Source organism: Orycteropus afer, unplaced genomic scaffold (genome assembly GCF_000298275.1).
Source record: "Orycteropus afer afer isolate SDZICR_OR568_19922 unplaced genomic scaffold, OryAfe1.0 scaffold00804, whole genome shotgun sequence".
Taxonomy (NCBI): domain Eukaryota; kingdom Metazoa; phylum Chordata; class Mammalia; order Tubulidentata; family Orycteropodidae; genus Orycteropus; species Orycteropus afer.
In genome coordinates, this window is record NW_006922391.1 from 440,639 (window position 1) to 460,208 (window position 19,570).

Genomic DNA, 19,570 nt, shown 5'->3' on the forward strand with positions numbered 1-19,570 from the left:
TGTTACCAAAGCCATATTATTATTATTATTATTATTTTACTTTTATCATCTTGAAAACATACACAACAAGACATTAGCCAGCATAACATCTTCCCTATTTATAGCTCAGGGATATTGATGACATTTTTCATATTGTGCTACCATTATTGCTGTCCTTTTCCAAAATATTCTACCACCATCAGTATAAACTCAATGCCCTGCAAACAAAAGCTTCCCCTTTCTCCTTCCCTCCTACCCCTGGTAACCATTAATAATCTTTGGTGTGTGTGTGTGTGTGTGTATACACACACACACACATATGTATATATTTGTATATCTGTCCAACTCTTAGTCTGGAAGCTTCACTGAAACCTGGTCACCGTGGGTGACCCTGCTGGCATTTGAAATACTGGTGGCATAGCCTCCAGCCTGACAGCAACATGCAAGCCACCACAGTACGACAAACTGACAGACGACTGTTGGGGGCATTCTCATACCACATGTTGTTGTTGTTAAGTGCTGTCGAGTTGGACTGGACTCATAGTGACCCCCCCTTGGGTTTCTGTGGCAGAGGCAGTAACACTATGGAAATAGATTGTTCAACCTTCCTTCTGAGGAGTGGCTGGCAGCTTTGAACCACCAGCCTTCTGGTTAGCAGTGAAGTGCCTTAGGCACTACGCCACCAGAGCTCCTCTTATGGCACACACAAATACATATATAGAAATATCATCTGCCAAACTTTTGTATAGTCATGGGTATATTCCCCTTTGCCTAGACATACCTGATCATTCAGCCTGTCTACCTACATATCTACCTGTACATTAATGTTTGCTATCACTGATAATGCACTATTGTGTATGTAAAAGTGTTTATCTTTGTTGTCTGTACCTCTTGCACACCTGTTTGTCTTCCTTTTCCTTACTGTTACTGTTTTTGTCACCCAGAGGTGACTTTCAAGCAGTTACAAGGACTCTAGGTCAATTGACAGGCAACACTGAAGAAAGAACTGTGTGCCAACTGCCCACGGTTGGGGGAGAACTCAAGGTGAACGCAGGAGCGAGGAGATGGAAATGATATGAAACTCTGTGTGAGATACTCTACCAAGAACTCCCACCGCCGAGCAGTAACTCAGGATATAAAAACCATCACAAAGAAATGCTGCTGAACTCACAGAGGGCACATGGGTTTCCTATTGTTGTTGTTGTTGTTTGCCGTCGAGTCAGCCCCGACTCATAGTGACCCCTCCTTGGGTTTCCGAGGCAGTATCACTACGGAAGTAGGATTGCCCAACCGTCCTTCTGAGAAGTGGCTGGTGGGTTTGAACTGCCAGCCTTCTGGTGAGCAGTCAAGTGCCGTAGGCACTATGCTACCAGAGCTCCCGGGTTTCTTATTAAGCCACTTTAAAATGATATGAATACACCAGAAAGTAACACATTAGAGATGCAAAAGGAAACAAACGTTTATTTTCTGCAATAAATTCTGTAAATTACAAAGACAAAATGCTAGACTACAGCATATAACTTTTCAATATTTAACCAGAGTACTTGTAATAAATACGCATCCCAAATCAAGGTAAAAGGCTACACTTTGTCAGGCATCTTACAAAACGTCTCAAGTTTTATACTCTGCAGCATTTCTTAGGAGGGGCAGAGAGGGTTTTGTTTTATGTTTTCTTAATGTGGTGACAAAACATTTCCCAATTCTTAGGAGCATTTTGGAAATTGCTTAACTATAATTAAACAATTTAAGAAAAGGAACACCAAGCTCTAAAGCTGTCTTGCTCTGCTGTTGTTGGTCCTCATCCACACAGCCCAGCACCCTCTGAGCCCAAATGGCCCCTGAGGGACAGGCCCTGTCAGAGCAGGCTTACACTTTTCATTACAGACTTTGAAGAGTTCTGTATTCAGTTTATGTCCCTCAATAGGATCAAAGCCATCAGGAAAGCTGCAAGCAAGTTAGAAACTCTTTTAACCTGAAAATAACATAGATGAATTTTTCTTCAAGACCTCTGCTGTGCACCATAATAATATCAATCAGGATGTTCAGTTTCTAAGTTGAAAAAAGTGGTACTAACAGTCCTTCCCGAGATAATTTATGGGCACTGGTAGAGCTGGGGCCTTCAAAACCACTCAATGGGAAGGTGAAGATTCACAGCAGTCAGATAGGCGCTGCAGTTCTGAAGACACTATGGCAGGAATTCCTAGGGGTGCTGGAGGCAGCTGGTACTGAGTCTGGAATACATAAACTACCTTTCGCTCTAGCTGAAAATTTTGAGGAAAAAGTTACATTATTTAAAAGTCTTAAGTATGGTTACCTAAAAAATATCTTTGTTAATAGAGTCTAGTGTAAATTTCACTTACTTAGGGGTTTAGATATGAAAAAAAAAAAAAAAATCATAAAAGAGTCAATAAAAATATTATAGAGAAAAAACACTTTTAAAATGTGAGGTTAAAAACTCTGAGGCATTTCTTTTGGCTGTAAACACACGGTTTACTGTAATCCCTTGTTGAAACGCAAGTGTTTGGATTTCCTGAGCTTCACGGATAACAGCAGGAGGGAAGTTTGCATAGAAAAATTTGCAATACATCAATGATTGACTTAAAAAGAAAAGTTTCAAGGACAATTTGCTTTTGTTTTAAAACTTCATATTTGAGTTAATAGTGTTCACTCAACTGGGAGCTGGACAAGCAGGGTGATGAGATATATAAGGCAGAGGAGAGAGAAAGAATTAGTGTTTCAAATCCAAGGATATCATGATAAAAGGTATCAAGCATGCACCTTATAACTAGTGCCGTACTAATTTGGATAGAGGTTAATTCATATTTTGGGATTGGAAGCCAAAGATAAAAAAGCCCGGCTGTGCTGAAGGGCACAGCCCCGAGTTTACGGCTTGAATAATAGCATTTGCTGCATGGAAACCTAACACGTCACTGTGAGTGAAGCCACTCAGGTGCTGAGGAGGGTGGCCACCCACGAGCATCAGCATCTGGACCTCAGAGTGTGGCTGATCCCAGCTCTGGATTCTTTCTCAAGGGCCTGTCACCTCTGCTGGTTTTGAAGTCTCCGGGCAGGTCTAAGAAGGGCAGTCTTCTCAGGGGATCAGTTGTTAGAAGCCTTTGGAACGGGAAGAAACTATGCTAGATCACAGTGCATACCACGGATGAGAACAATGGCAGTGGTTGCCAACAACTCCGGATCCAACACAAAGATGGACAACAAGGGGGCAAGGTCCTTTCTAGGAATCCACTTTACTTCTTCTGTGACTGGTTTTTACACATGGTAAGAATCTGCTTCAGTACTTTCTGAACATCTTCATCCATTTGGCCCTAGAAAATTCAAACAAAGGCACTTGTTAGAACCCAAGCCCTGGCATAGTCTCCCCTAGGGAATAAGACAGCTGGATGGGAGGAAGCGGTTGGCTCCTCCCCTGCTCTTTTAGATGAATTTGTTGTCATCAGGGATTGCTGTGACAAGTGACAGAGCAGAACTGCTGCATAGCGTTTTCTTGGCTGCGGTCTTTATGGAAGCAGATCGTAAGGTCTTTCTCCCACGGAGCTGCCGGGTGAGGATGAGTCACCAACCTTTTGGTTAGCAGCCAAGTGCTTCACCAGTTCTCCATTCTAAAGGATTTTTTAGATCAGTGTTAGCCCCATCGATTCCCACATTGCTGTGAGGATCAGAATTCAAGACAGACTCCCCCTGTTTTCCCTCTGGAGGCCGATGAGGCTGGGACTACTGAAGCACCCAGCACAAGTCTCTGGGTTCTTGGTTGCAAGCGTGAGCCCAGCTGGCTAGAACGCTAATGGTCACAGGGGCGAGGCAGTGCGGATGGCTCCCAGGGTTACCAGCATGCCTGGAAAACAAAGCCTGTGCTCCCGATGGGGGGCACGGCAGCCACATCTTCTTCATTTTCTCAACAACTCATGAGGCTGCTCCTGGTAAACAGGGCATGAGGCTCCTGACATAAAATCCAAAGCAAAGCAAAAGGGATTTAAAAAAAAAAAAAACCACTTTCCAATGAAAACGATTCTCCTCTTTCTTCTAGTTTAATGATGGGTGTTTTGATGATGTCTAATACTGGGCTTCTTTAGGATAACCACATACTTCACAGGGGGGCCCATACCTGCACAGCATAAAGAAGATGCATTCTGTAAACTGATATCACCTCCTGGTGTTGTTTCTTGCATTCCTAGGAAAAGGCAGTTTGACATTATTAAAGAGCTCAGGACAAACAAACACTTCTTCAGAAAACTATGAGAAAGCTGTGGTCAAATATTGCCCAAATGATTCCCCGTGTCAAAATGCATTTTATATCACTGTGACATTGCTGCGTTATGTTTTTCTGAGCATGTTAATATTTGTAGGGGAAAAAAAGCCTGTTTTACATCTTAGAATGTCAACTGTGTAAGAAAATTCATGTAAAAAGTAGTTATTATAATCCCAAATTTGTTTTTAAAAAATTACATGCAGGTAGTCCTGGACTTACAGCGTATTTGAATTATAATGAACCATACTTACGACCATCTATTTTTTCTGAACATTTTATCATCAGTAATATGTACTCCATACAGTGTTGCAGTGCATAATTTGCTGACGTTATCATTCTCAGATATTCACTTGCACATGTTCAGTGCTCTGATTTCCTGATCAAAACACTGCCGTGTAGCAGGCTATGGCCTGGTCTATAATGAAGGCTATGTCAATGTGTCAATGTTGGTGAAGGGAGTCATAACACACAGAAAGTTGGGCAATGTTCAACTCTAACAACACATGATAAGTGAACTGCACACGTGCCCAACAGCTGTTAGGATTTAAACTTCATTGTTATGACATAGACACTGACAAAGATCAGTAAAATTTATAATAATATTAATAATAAGAGGAAATAATAAAAGCTAAAAAAAAAGTATTCGAATTACATCAGAATTGACTTATGATGGACTTATCAGAATAGAACACCATTGTAGGTCAGGGGCTACCTGTAACGTGTATGCAAATATACAGATACACTCATACAGACTAAATACTGTAAGGAAATCTGTCAAATGCAAAAGTGATGATCCCTCTGTAGTGGAATTTTAGGCCATTTTTATTTTGTTTTTCAGCTTTTTTGCAATGACTATATCTCTATATAGATATGTATTTATTACAAACAAACACAGCAAAACCTATGTCAATTCAACAATTTCTATGTGTAGATATAGTGAAACTGATTACACTCAAATTGCACAGCTGTTCTCAACTTCCTTTTCCAATTTGTTCCTTCCCTAGGCTCATTTGCCCCTAAGCTTATCTAACCATTTAAGTTGTTAACAATTCAATCCTCTACAGTAAGTTTTTTAATGAGCACGGTTCTCATGATGGGTATTTTTTACTAGTTACAGTAGGCTGTTGTTTGGTTTAAAGGCTTCAGGGGATATTTTTAGCTTATGGTTTCTGAGTTAAAGATGATTTCAGGATAATTTCAGGAGTTCATTCATCCTCAGTGACTGCAGAAAGTCTGGATTCCATGAACACTGAAATTCTTTCCTACATTTTCCTCCCTTTTGGTCAAGATTCTTTAATCAAAACATTGAGTAATGATAGCTGGGTACCATCCATTTCCTCTGGTCTCAGGGCAAAGGAGGCAGTTGTTCATGGAGACAATTATTCAAGCTTTCCATTACTTCCTCCTACTCTTGACTCTTCTTCCTTCAGTGTTCCAGGTGAATAGAGACGGGTTCTATTCTGGATGGCCAACTGCAAACTTTTAAGACCTCAGGCCCGATATGGCAAACTAGGAGATAGCATATATTCCGTAATATATACATATATATAAAATCTATTCTTCTAAAGGGAGTTACTAATCATCCACTATACAGTTGTTGGTGTTAGGTGCTGTCAAGTTGGTTTTGATTCATAGCGACCCCACTTGACACAGCAGAACTGTCCCAAATGGTTTTTTTAGGCTGTAATCTTTATGGGACCAGACTGCCAGGCCTTTCTGTCGGGCTGCTGGGTTGGTTCAAAGTGCCACCCTTTCGGTTAGCAGTTGAGTGCTTAACTGTTGCGCCACCAGGCTCCTTTGTATTGTATGATCTTTAAGAGTTCAGTAACTTAGCTACCAGTGGACCAAGGACGAGACCAGGGCGGTGGCTGCAATCCCAACTGGGCCCTCAGTCCTTTATTTTACCTTGCTGAGCCATTTCTCCAGTTACTCTCAGTGACTACTTTAAGGATCTTTGCTCTGAACAGTATTTATTTTATCAAGAGAAGAATGGCCTCCAGAACAGAGTAAGGAGCATTTTCTCCCCCTACCCTCATGATTATGACCAGCTCAAGCTGCTATAACCAAAGAAACTAGCATTGAACTTTGTGGCCCAAAACTACAGAAACCTGAATTCACTGGTGCCAATCAATTCCCTACTGACTCACCACCGAGTTGATTCAGACTCAGAGCAACCCTTTCCGACAGAGTAGAGCTGCCCCATAGGGCTTCTAAGGCTATAAATCTTTATAGAAGCAGACTGCCTCATCTTTCTCCCAAGGAGCAGCTGATAGGTTCAAATTGCTGACCTTCTGTGGTTAGCCAAATGCTTTAACCACTATCCACCAGAGCTCCTTAGTCTGTACTGAAAAAAATCATACAATCCAGTTCCTGTTTGTAAATGGAAGCTAGAGACACTCTAGAAATGGCCCCTTAGCAAACTAAAACCTTAACATACTGTGGTAGGTTAAATAATGCCTAAACCCTGGAACCTATGATGTTTCCTTATATGGGAAAGAGAACTTTGCAGATTGGATAAAGTTAAGATTTTTAGAGAATATCCTGGATTAGCCAAGTGTAATCTCTAAATCACAGGGTCTTTAAAGGAGGGAGGCAGGAAGGTCAAAGGGGAAGGGGAAGCTGAGATGATAAAAGTGGAGTTTAGAACAGAGAGAGGGCCATGAACCAAGGCAGCCTCCAGAAGCCACCAAAGGCAAGGACCCAGATTCTTCTTTCGAACCATCAGAATGAACTCCTGCAGACACCTTAATTTTAGCCCAGTGAGGCCCATTTTGGACTCTAACCTCCAGGAGTGTAAGATAATAAATTCGTATTGTTTTAAATCACCGAGTTTGTGGTGATTTGTTATAGCAGCCATAGGAAACTAATACAGATACAAAAAGGTTTTCTTGGGTTATATAATCAAGAATTAGCTTCAGATACACAAGTACTAGAAATCCTAGCCTCTAAAAAGAAAAAGCTATTGCCACTGCTAGAAATGAGACCACGGTTGCAGAAACAAAGAGGTGAAAAGTGAGTGGATGAATGTGAGTAAGCAGCCTGCTCCCAGTGTCCACCAGGTCCTTCCACTGTGCATCTCCATCTTTCTCACTGAAGACACCCACTGGGAATTCCACCATTGGTTCCTTCCTCTGCTCTTGCCAAAGAAAACCTGTCAGCTGCCTACTGAAGAAGACTGCTGGCTGGGAAGCCTGTCCTCTCCGGCCTGCCCCGCCAGCTGCACTGGTGCGTAATCAGCAGGCCCCCTCCCCTACACCAGGCAATAGAAACGAGCCCCACTCACGGCCAGCTGGTTCTGGAGCTGCTTGACCTGCTGCTGCAGGGATTCCAGCTGCTGACTTTGCCTCTTGGAGGAGCTCGTGGAGTAGGAGAGCTGCGAGAGGCTGTTCAGGGCCTCCTTCAATTTGCTGACTTCCTTTGCCATCTCATTTATCTACCGAGAAAGGACAGCTATGTCAACAGGCAAGACCGTGTCTACAAAAGCAGTTTCCCAAATTCTGAAGCCTCAGAGTCATCTCTTTTGGAGTCTGGTGCTCAAGGCTTAAAAATAAATCTTTTTTTTTTTTTTTTAAAGGAATTCACAAAATGCAACAGTAACAAAATCAAGCAAACCAATAAAACCCTCCAAATGCTTTCCATTTTGTTCACATAAAGGCCGTAAATTACATATTTACTTCCAACTTGAGAGAGAAACAAAAGCTGTAATGCTGATTTTCTGTTGTTGCATAAAAGGGCAATCAGAAACCAGATTTCAGGGGTTCTTTATTTGGGGGATGACAGCTATGTCTTGCCCAATGTTGCTGACACAAATAGCAAGTTCTTTCTAGGAACACTGGTATCTCTGGGCATCTTGCTTTAAAGTGAGCACAAGCCTCCTCCCTTAGGCTGTTGAAGCTCTTTCAAAACTCTCATTACAAAGGGACAAAAGATAAACAGCACTCTAATCTGGGTGGTGCAGAAGGTTAAGCCCTTGACAACTAGCTGAAATGTTGGTTCAAATCCATGCAGAGGCACTTTGGAAGGACGGGGATCTGCTTCCAAAAGGTCACAGCCTTACAAACTCTATGAAACACAGTTGTACACTGTACACGTGGCGCTGCCTTGCCATGAGTCAGAATCCACGCGATGGCAACAAGAAGTGCTCCAGCGAGTGCCATTCAGAGCGTCTGACACGGGGCTAAGGATGGGGAGCAGATTCCTGCACGTCCCCACTCAGTGCCATCTCTAACTGCCTGCCACCCACCTTCTTCTCCTGCCTCCCATTGCCTTTGAAAATGAGGACCAGGGAGGACGGGTATTATGCTGACCTAGGGGAACAAAGTTCATCAACTTAGAGAAGCAGGATTAAGTCATAAAAGTAGTTCAGCTTCAACAGGGCAGAATTTTGGATTAAAAAAAAAGAAAAAAGACCTGAAGTTGTAGATGGTCACAAACACTTTTCAGTTTGTGCTTCACTTCTGATCCCTCATACGGACAGAGCTCCTGTAATATTTAAGTTTAAGGGCAAATATGCCTTAAGGGAAGTGGTAGAAGCTCTCAGAGTACATACTATTCTCACTCTCATGTTCAGAGCCTGTGAGCATTCACAACAGGTTCGTGCTAAGAACTGCGTTGTTGGGTGCTATCAAGTCAATGCTGACTCACAGCGGCCCTATATGACAAAGCAGGTTTTCTTGGCCGCAATCTTTACAGGAGATCATCAGGTTTCTTTCTCACAGAGCTGGTGTGTGGGTTCAAACCACCATTTGGTCAGCAGAAAAGGGCTTAACCATAGTTTCATCAGGGCTCCCCATATGGCCAATGCTAAATACAGTAAAGGTTGAAAGGCTTGTTATGGTTGGTGTGTGCTGTGGAGTCAAACCCAACTCACAGTGACCCTATAACACAGAGTAGAACTGCCCAGTGTAGTGCCTAAGGCATTTGATTGCTAACCAGAAGGCTGATGGTTCAAACCCACCAGCCACTAGGAGAAAGGAAGACAGGGCAATCTACTGTAGAAATACCACCTCAGAAACCCAAGGAGGGGTCACTATGAGTCGGGACCGACTTGACAGCTGAGTTTGTTTTTTTTTTTTGGATGCTGAAAACTTGATTTTAGCCAATCACCAGGTCTCTTCTCCCATGGAACAGCTGGTGGGTTTGAATATCCAACTTTTTGGTTAGCAGCCAAGTGCTTAACCATCACGCTGCCAGGGCTTCCAGTGAGAAATGTAACAGAAACAGACTTTCCCTAACCTTCTTGTCTTTATCCTCCTCCAGTTTCGAAGAGCTCTCAGATGATCTCTTCATCTCTGCAAGTTCTTCCTGAGACTGCTGGAATTTGTGCAGAAGTCCATTCACTTCTTGCTCTTTGGATTTCAAGAGCGTCTGAATATTTTCCTTTTCCCTTTTTATTTGCGAGACTTCACTTCTAATCTGGGCAACCTCTGAATGAACCTTCTCTTTCTCTTTGACCGAATCCTTTAGTTTCGATGCCAACACGCTCACTTCACTCTCTAGAGATGACCGGAGCTTTTCATAGGACGACTTGGGGACCATCGCATCAGTCATTGCCGCTTTCTCTTCTAAGAGCTGTTTCTCCAGCTTGGCCACTTCCACCTCTTTGTTTGCAAGGTGCTCCTTAAGACTGCTGACTTTTTCCTCCATCTCTTTCGCAGTAGTCCGCAGCGTGGTTATCACTTGCAGATGTTCTGTGATGGAAACCGAGTTCTCTTTTTGGGCATCCACTAGCTGTTTGAGCTGGGTCAACTCATTTAATACTCTTGAATACTGAGACTTCATTTCGGACAGCGCCTCTTCTGCTTTAGCCCTGGATAAGGTGGTCACTTGCAGCAGCTTCTCGTGCTCTGCTTTATGGATATAGTCGGCCGTGATGTCTTCTAGAGATTTCCTCTTCCTATAGTCCTCCAGCTCGGCCTGGGCTTCTTTGTACAACTGTGACAGCTCACTCACCTGTTTATTGAGTTCATCAATCATCCTGTTCATGGCTTCTTTCATGTCCCCAGCTTCCTCACTGGCTTCCTGTGCCATCTGACTTTTCAATGTGTCTTTTAATTTCATGATCTCTTCTTGGGCCTCTTGGTATTTTCCAAACAAAAATGATTTCTCTTTATTCATATTCTCAATTACAGAACAATACGAACTTTTCATCTCCTCATACTCTTCTGCAGGTGGCTTGATCAACACAACTTTCTCCCTCTCTTCCAGTTTCCCCTCTAATTCCCTCACTTTTTCTTTATATCTTGCACTTTCTTCCAATGCTTTCTGGAGATCCTGCTTTAGCACGTCCATTTCCTCCTCGGTGATCCTCAGTTCATGGAGATGGGAATAACTATCCATGCCCTCTGGTGAGACAAGGCCCAGTGTCATCTGCTTCTGCACACTAAGGACCTCTTTCATGGCCTCCTCATACTTGCTCTGTGTTTCTTTAAGTTTCTGGCTGAGGTCGGAGCTGTTCTCAGAAATCTCTGCATTGTTGAAGCCCACCAGCTCTGTTCCTCTGGACTGGAGTTCGATCTGTAGTTGTTTTTTCTCTGCTTCACAGATCTCCAGTCTCTTCTCCAAGTCCTGCAAAATCTCTTGTAGTTGCTGAATTCTTCCATCACTGTTGGTAGTGGATTTACTCAAGGATTGTATTAAAATAGATGGGGATGATTTGCAGTCTGGAGGAGAGGTTTCACTCAGTTTGCCTGGGGATAGGGCCGCCAAGTCAGTTTGGGTGGAATGGTAAGAGTCAAGACTCAGGTCGGTGTCTGCCTCCTTGGGTGTTTTGGCCTAAGGGAAAAAAAAAAAAAACACACACACACAAATTAAATGGCACCAATACTACGGTTAGGTGAGTAAGCAACTGGAATAGGAAGAACAAATCCAACACAGAGGTATAGATGAGGAACATTTTACGTGAGTACTTCTTGCCCTAAGAAAAAATAATGGTCTGGGACATGAGAGTGAGATTAGTGACACAAAGCTGATCAGGCATTTCTATTTGGACAGATTACCTGTGTCACTTCGAAAGCACTGGAATTAGTTTTGGCTCTAGTCTATGACTCAGGGAAAATCTTTTGAGACTTTTTTCTTTGTTTCTCCTATCATTCTAGTTCTCAAGGGGTCAGTGGGCTTAGTACAGCTGTTACCAAGCTCTGAAGTCTTCAAATGATCAGCTTTACTAAATGAATGGCTAATATTTTATATATAACATCATTTATCAAAGTCTAGAAATAGACTTAATGAATAATACTCTCAAGAAACAGATGATTTGAAATGCTAAGATGCTTAGAGCTAATTACATTTAAAAAAAAAAAGGAAGAAGAAGAAGAAGAAGAAGAAACTATTATAGATGTATCTCCATCACCTCCACTAGCTGCTGTCAAGTCAACACTGACTCAGGGCAACTCCATGTGTGTCAGCATAGAATTATGCTCCATAAGGCAGGTTGTTTTTAAGTTGTGATTTCAGTGGAAGTTTACAGAGCAAATTCATTTCCCATACAACTGTTCACACACATTTTATTTCATGACATTGACTGCAATTCCCATAATGTAACTGCTCTCTTCTCACTTCCTGCCTGTGGTTACCTTTTCCCTGTGTCCTTCTTTCCCATGCATTACTGCCCTCTGAGCTCTCTCCCTGTGCAAATAAGGCCCTGCTGGTCTCCCATGGTTGATTGTTCTAAGGAGTGTACCTACCTGGTGTAAATGTTCACGTTATACACCTGTCTATTGTTTGGCTGGGAGCTCTGGTGGCATAGTGCCTAAGGTATTTGACTGCTAAACAGAAGGCTGGTGGTTCAAACCCACCAGCCACTCCACAGAAGGAAGGTTGGACAATCTATTTCCATAGAGATACTGCCTCGAAAACTCGAGGAGAGGTCGTTATGAGTCGGGATCAACTCGACGGCAGTGAGTTTGGTTTTAGTACTGTTTCTCTGGAAGCCATGGGAGTGATAGACTTGTGCTCCATAAGGTTTTTAAAGGTTGTTTTTTATAAGCAGATCTCCAGGTCTTTCTTCTGAAGCACCTTTGAGTGGACTTGAACCTCCAATCTTTTGGTTACCATCTGAGGATGTTAATGATTTGAAACTAATGTAATTGTTTAAAAATATATATATATGCCCTTGAAATGACCTTCTATTCTATGGTAGCAATCTATTTACCTACCTGCAACTTATCTTGTAGCTCCTTATTGTGTAATGTAAGGGAAGCAACTTTTGCTTGTAATAGGACAAGAAGATCTTGTTGGTCGGCTTCAGAACTTATATCCAATAAGCTATCAGCACCTTGGAATAGAGAAAGGCAATTTAAAACAATATCAAAAAATTAAATTGTTCCATTGCTAATGCTTAACAAACTTACCTTCTGCCCCAACCTAGTTCTTCCTAGTCCTAGCCATGACGCACCCACTGCAGCACTTTCAGAGGCTTCCTCACCACGGGGTTCCTAGCACAATACTAGATACATGGATGCATATAAGCTGATTCTAAAATCGGATGGATTTGGCCACACGTCTTCTGTTCACCTGATCAAGTGCTGAAACTGGGACTGGGACTGTGCTTCGGCCCACCTCCAGTAAGCCCCATCTTGTCGATCATTTTTTGAAATTGCTCTGGACTCTACTTCATTTCTCATCCTCAGCATCATTGCTTGAGTTCAGACTTTTATCACTTTACCTGGAAATGTGACAAATGGCTTCTCACAAGTCTCTGCCTCTCTCATCTCCCCAGTAAAATGCAGTCTACAAAGCAAGGTCAGCTCAGTCTTCCCAAACCATACTTTGATTGGGTCAGTCTTTTGGTTCAAGTGCTTTAATTGTTCTTCTTCCAAAACTAATCTCCAAATTCTTTTATCTGGATTAAGGCTTCTATGACCTGGCCCCAATGCACCTTTACAGACTTATGACTCACTGAATCTCTCTATGATTTCCATGTGTCTCAAATTCAAGGTACTCTTCATACCTTCTGTGTTCTCAATACAAGGCTGACTCTTACATGCTTCAAATGTCCTTCCAGCATCTCTGTGCTTAGATTAAAAACTCTTACTCAGCTGTTATGGGTTGAATTATGTCCTCCAGAATATGTGGTAGAATCCTAACCCTCATACCTAAGGATCTAATCCCATATGGGAATAGAGCTTGCTCTGGTATGTTCGTGAGATGGTATAATGCAGGCTGTGTCCTAAACCGAATCACTTCTGAGTTATAAAAAGACCAAATGAGACCCAGAAAGAAGCACGAACTGGGGAAGGCAAGTGCACCCTGAAGGCTACCAAGGAATTGAGGAAGCTCAAAGAAGGGGACAAAGATCTTCCCCCAGAGACTTCCCTTATAGCTGGTGCCCTGAATTCAGACTTCTAGACTCCTAAAATGCTAAGAAAAGAAATTTCTGTTCATTAAAGCCACATACTTGTTGCAGTAGCACTAGCTAAGCAAGACATCATCATTAAGAACCCATATCAAACTCTGCCTTCTCTCTAAAGCATCCTCCCATCCTGAAATGGTCTTCTTGTCTCTAAATCCCACAGTAATGACTAAGCCACAACTTCCTCACATTCTGATTATCATGCTGAAATAGTATCAAGAGCACTGCTACTCCTACTGTTCAAAGGAACTTGCTCCAGAATACAATGCACAGCTTCCTTCATCTAGAAAGTCTTCCTACATGGGGGAAAAATGTCACCTGAACAAGACAGTGCTTAGTGACGTAGCTAAGAGATTTTCTGGTGCAGACACCTGATTCATTGCAGGTGAGTAGCAGTTCATGAACCACACTCTAAATGGCACAAATCTAAATTTTTTATTGCTCTGTTTCTTATTTTTCACACCTATTTAATACAAAGATGAACATTTCATCTTAATTTGGAAGCATGTAAAATGTCATTTCTTCATAGAAAAGCTTGCTCTGATGTCTCATGGCTAATACACAGTGTTCTGAGTTCCCTTGACAGGAAGTGTGGTGAGACTGGAATGAACCTGGAGATTGGGCACATGACTGCAATTTTATTTTATTTTATGTTTTTATTGTGATTTCGGTGAATATTTACAGAGCAAATTCACTTTCCATACAGCAGTTCACATACACTTTGTCTCATGACATTGACCACAGTTTACCACAATGCAATAGCTCCCCTCCCACTTCCTCCCCATAGTTACCTCTTTCCAGTGTCCATCCCTCCATACACTCCTGTCCCCCCGAGCAGTCCCGCTTGCACAAGCAGCCCTTCTTTCTCCCATGATTGTTCTCTCCAAGGAGTGTATCTACCTCAGGTAAATGTTCAACTCATGCCTGTATTTTGTTTGGCTGGAAACCACAGGTGTGGGTTCAATTCCAGACATGAAGGGCAGCTAGGGGCCATAGTCTCAGTGGTTCCGCCAGGCTCTATCGGACCAGTAAACCTGGTCCCCCACCCCCCTTTTTTTTTCTCCAAATGATTTTGAGTTTTGTTCCACATTGTTCTTTCTCTCTATCAAGAATCTCCTACACAGACCCCCTTCCAAGTGGATGACAGTGGTAGCTGGGCACCATCTAGTTCTTCTGGTCTCATAGTCATATAGGCTGCAGATAAGATGGTGTACCAGTCGCTAGGACTAATTGTTTCCATGAATTTTGGTTTTCTTCATTCTTCTTTGCTCTGGACAAGGAGAGACCCATCATTGCATCTAGATGGCAGCTTGCTAGCTTTTAAGATTCCAGTCGCTAATCGCCAAAGTAGGAGGTGGAACAATGCTTTGTATAGTATTTTATGCCAATTGAGCTTGATGTCCCCTGCGACTATGGTCCCAAGCCCATGGGTTCAACTATTCAGTCCCTCTGGGTAGCTGGCTCTGACCAAGCAGTGACCACAACTTTGCCCCTTTACATGACTGCAATTTTAAACAGTAAAAATTACTTCAAAGATATAATGAATTGCTTTGAAAGTATCCAGTGAAGCAGTTATTAAGTTATATTAAAACTGATCTCTGCGAGGAATTACAATGTTTAATATTTTTAAATTCTGTGAATCCAAAGGTCTAAACTCATATAAAATACATAAAAGACTAAGAAACTGAATGCAGAAGTAAAATGGGGCCTTAGAAAACATACAGTCTGGGATTTCCCAAATGCTGGCCCACAGACTTCTGTATTTAAATTAATTCTGAAGGCACTGGACTACATTTTGAGACTTTTGAAGGATGTTGTTGTTGGGTGCTGTCAAGTCAGGTCCGACTCACAGTGACCCTGTGTACAACAGAACAAAACACTGCCTGGCCCTGCGCCAGCCTCACAATCCTTGCTCTGCCTGAGCCCACTGTTGCAGCCACTGTGTCAGTCCATCTCTTTGATGGTCTTCCCTTTTTTCACTGACTGTCCATTTTACCAAGCACGATATCCTTACCCAGGGACCGATCCCTTCTGACAACATGACCAAATTACATGAGACGAAGCCTGGCCATTCTCACTTCTAAGGAGGATTTTGGCTGCATCTCTTCCAATGCATATTTGTTTGTTCTTCTAGCAGTTCATGTCTTCAGTTTTCTTTGATAACATCACAATTCTAATACATCAATTCTTCTGCAGTCTTCCTTATTCATTGTCTAGCTTTCACGTGCATTCAACGCAATTGAAAATAACATGGCTTGGGTCAGGTTCACCTCAGTATTCATAGTGACATCTTTGCTCTTTAACATTTTAGTGTTTTATAGCAGATTTGCCCAGAGCAGGATGTTGTCTGATTTCCCTGACTGCTGCTTCCATGGGTGCTGATTGTGGATCCAAGTAAAATGAAATCCCTGACAACTTCAATCTTTTCTCCATTTACCATGTTGCTTATTGGTCCAGTTGTAAGGATTTTCAAAGGCTAGGATACATTAGACCTGTCTTGTGAAATCAATGAAATTGTGTATGATTTCACTGTCTTTGCACATATCTGTTTAAAATCCAAAGTAGAAAAGTTAGACTGTGGTGGCCTAGAAGGTGCTCAGCTCACCTTCTTTCCAAGAAATAACTTGCTCCTAGCTACAAGGAGTCAGTGAGCTGATGACCTGCAGCTGTTGTCTTCAAGATCCACTTCAGCTTGGGAGTCAAGGCCATGCTCTTCCCTGGCAACCCCAGCAGATAACTGAGAGAAGACTAGGGCCTGGCTCTTTCTGCCCAATGCACAATTCCTCCAGTGGTTGCTCCAGCCAGTCTTTGACAGATATGCTTTGTGGTCCAAACTCAAACTCCATATAACCGGCAACACTCCTCAATCTCTCTCAACCTCTGCCTCCCAGATGATCCAACTGGGATACCACCAGGAGTGGAATAAAAAGCAGGTGGGAAGATAGCATTTCAATCTCCACAAAGCAGGCAAGGAAGAAGGCCCCCAAACCTGTTGGTATATGGGCCCCAAGTAGTCCCTGGCTTAATGTGACAGCCTAATTGCTAAAGCTTTCACTTGTGTTTTTAGAAAATGGGCTGGCACAAGGGGCTGACTTGGCTGGTGGGATGATTTTTGCCATTGAAAAATGAGAGGAGGGTAATGCCTATAAGAGCAAGGAGACTGGCTGGTTGTTATGACATTGTATTAATTCCCTACAGAGGGCAGTTATACAACTGAAAACAAATCATGTGAACAAGAAGGCCACTTTGATAGCTTTTCAAGAGGCCCTTAACTGTTACAGTGGGAAAAAGCAGAAAAAGCTGAAGACTAAGTTAGGATTTCATAGAGTTACCTACTGAATGTTCCCTGGAGGCAGGTCTGGAGTGCAAAGGTCAGGGCCCTGCTTGAGAAAATCTGGGGCTCTGACACATGGGATGGGGATATCTGGAGAATGACCCCGAAGATTTTGGTTTTGCAGGTTCCTCTGAACCCCAATGCCTGCAGAGGTGCCACACTGTTCTCTGTGCAGGGCTCCCATCCCCCATGCAAGATGCACAGGCCTTTTCTCAGCAAGACAATAGGGGAATCTTTAGGATCTGCTCCCACCTTCTCCTGGCTGCCAGACCAATAACCAGGGTTAAGTGACATCCGGGGATGTGCTGAGCCTGACTGGAGCAGAAATGGACTATACTCCACAGGAGCTACAAGATTTACAGCAGGGACTGCAGGACTGGTTTGAGGGGATTCAATGGGGCTAAAGCCACAAGACCAAGAGAGTTATTAACTCGGGTCATTCTTCTTGGACGTGGAATTGAACAACTACTAGTAAGAACAAGTAAGGACCCTGAAGGGGCTGTGGTGGTCCAGTGGCTAAGGCATTCAGCTGCTAACCAAAAGGTCAGTGGTTTCAACCTACCAGCCACTCTATGGGAGAAAAATGAAGCAGTCTGCTTCTGTAAAGATTTATAGCCTTGGAAACCCTGTGGGGCAGTTCTACTCTGTCCTATAGGGTTGCTATGAGTTAGAATCGATTCAAAGGCAGTGGATTTGGTTTGGGTTTGGCAAGGACCCCAGGGGATGGTGCCAAATTGCTGCTATAGTGGTTCCTAGAAGCCTGGAGAAAGTGTGCTTGGCTTACACCAAGCAAAACTAAAATTCCTGAATTGCTAAGGCAGACAGTAGAGGAAGGGATCAAGAAATCTCAGGGAGTTCTTTATGTTGGAGTAGATAGTAGTTTATGTACAATAAATGGCACCCATTGAAAGTTTAGAATTCTAAGAGGTCTAACAGTTGTGCACTTCCAAGAAACCACCACCACAATTGGGACCCAGGTATTTCCAATACTCCTAAAGTTTCCTTGTGCCTCATCCCAGGCTGTCCCTGTCCACTGCACTCCTAGCTCTCCTTTTCTGCATTTTCTAGGATTCATGTAAGTACAGTGATGCCATACAGTCCAAACACTTCTGTATCTGGCTTCGGTCATGTAGCATGATTCTGAGATTCAATCACATTGCTGCATGTACAACAATCTATTCCTTTTCATTGCTGAGTGGTATTCCACAATATGGATAGTACTCCACTGCACCGCCAGACCTCCCTGCTGTATGGATAGATCTCATTTTGTTTATCCATTCACTTGGTGGTGGAAAATTGGATTGTTTCCATTCTATGGCTATTGTGAAGAAAGCTGCTAAAAACATTTGTGTATAAGATTTGGTGTATATGTATGTTTTCATTTCTAGTGAGTAAATACCTGAGTGGAACTGCTGAATCCCATGGTAAGTATCTGTATTACTCTTTAAGAAATTGCCAAACTGTTTTCCAAAGTGTTGTTGTTGTTGTTGTTGTTTGCCGTCAAGTCGGCCCCGACTCATAGCGACCCCTCCTTGGGTTTCCGAGGCAGTATCACTATGGAAGTAGGATTGCCCAACCTTCCTTCTGAGGAGTGGCTCGTGGGTTTGAACCACCAGCCTTCTGGTGAGCAGTCAAGTGCCTTAGCCACTATGCTACCCGAGCTCCTGTTTTCCAAAGTAACTGCACCATTTTACATTCCCATCAGTCCACATAATCATAATACTAGGTATTCTGTTTTTTAGCCAGTCTAAATGGGTGCCCCTTTCTATCTTGTTTTAGAAATGAAAGTCTTTCATGCTCAGTTTTTGAAAGTCTTGATTTGTGACAGGATTCTTTGGAATGCATTACTTCCTTTGTATCACAGCTGTAATAGAAGATTTTTGTCGTTCATTGCTGTTGAGTCGATTCTGACTCATGGAGACCCTGTGTGTGTAGAGTAGACCTGGGCTCCACAGGGTTTTAAGGCTGACTTTTGACTTTTTGGAAGCACCTTCCAAACGACCTCTGAGTGGATATGAGCTAGCAACATTTTGGCTGGTGGTTGAATGCTTAAGTCTTTGCACCACCCAGGGAGTCCATGGTAGAAGACATTAGGATGTTATCTGTAACAGCATAATATCCTTACCTTGTATAGATATCCATCTTAAAGAATTTACTAACAAAATAAAGCTGAAGGGAGGAAAATTGACAGCAGACCAACAGACACACAAGGTATTTTATGGATCTGATTTGCAGTTTGTATTGGAAGAGTAACGACCTACACTCAACCAACATTTCCATGACTGAATGTATTAACATATAAGCAGGGGTTCATAACCTTTGATACTATGTGAAGCCTACCAACACTCTTTCAAAATAATACCTTTAAATACAAAAGATAAAATATGTAGGCTATAGTCATAGTGTCACTGTGTGTTGGAATCAGCTTGATGGCACCAAATAACAACAACAATATCATCATTTAAGTCTGTATTTTGTAACACGTCAAATAACAAGATCTAGATGCAGATCTAATTACCATATTTTCAGTAGTGATTTTATAAATGATATTTCAAGATACCTGCAATAACTGCAAGATATGAAATTATCTGTGAATTCTCTTGGTGACAAAGTCACTGGACTGTTAATACCACTAGAG

The 19,570-nt window shown here is 42.5% G+C and overlaps 1 protein-coding gene across 1 annotated transcript in view; it reads right to left on the bottom strand.

Annotated features, from left to right (window-relative positions):
* Positions 1-3,227: 3,227 nt before the first annotated feature.
* RAI14 (retinoic acid induced 14) overlaps positions 3,228-19,570 on the bottom strand; it is a 93,300-nt gene continuing 76,957 nt past the window's right edge. The window contains exons 13-17 of the mRNA XM_007957831.2: positions 12,403-12,521; positions 9,482-11,020; positions 7,530-7,679; positions 4,103-4,168; positions 3,228-3,305 (exon numbers count right to left, since the gene is read on the bottom strand). Coding sequence (XP_007956022.2) covers positions 3,228-3,305; positions 4,103-4,168; positions 7,530-7,679; positions 9,482-11,020; positions 12,403-12,521 — 1,952 coding nt within the window. The remainder of the gene's footprint in view (positions 3,306-4,102; positions 4,169-7,529; positions 7,680-9,481; positions 11,021-12,402; positions 12,522-19,570) is intronic.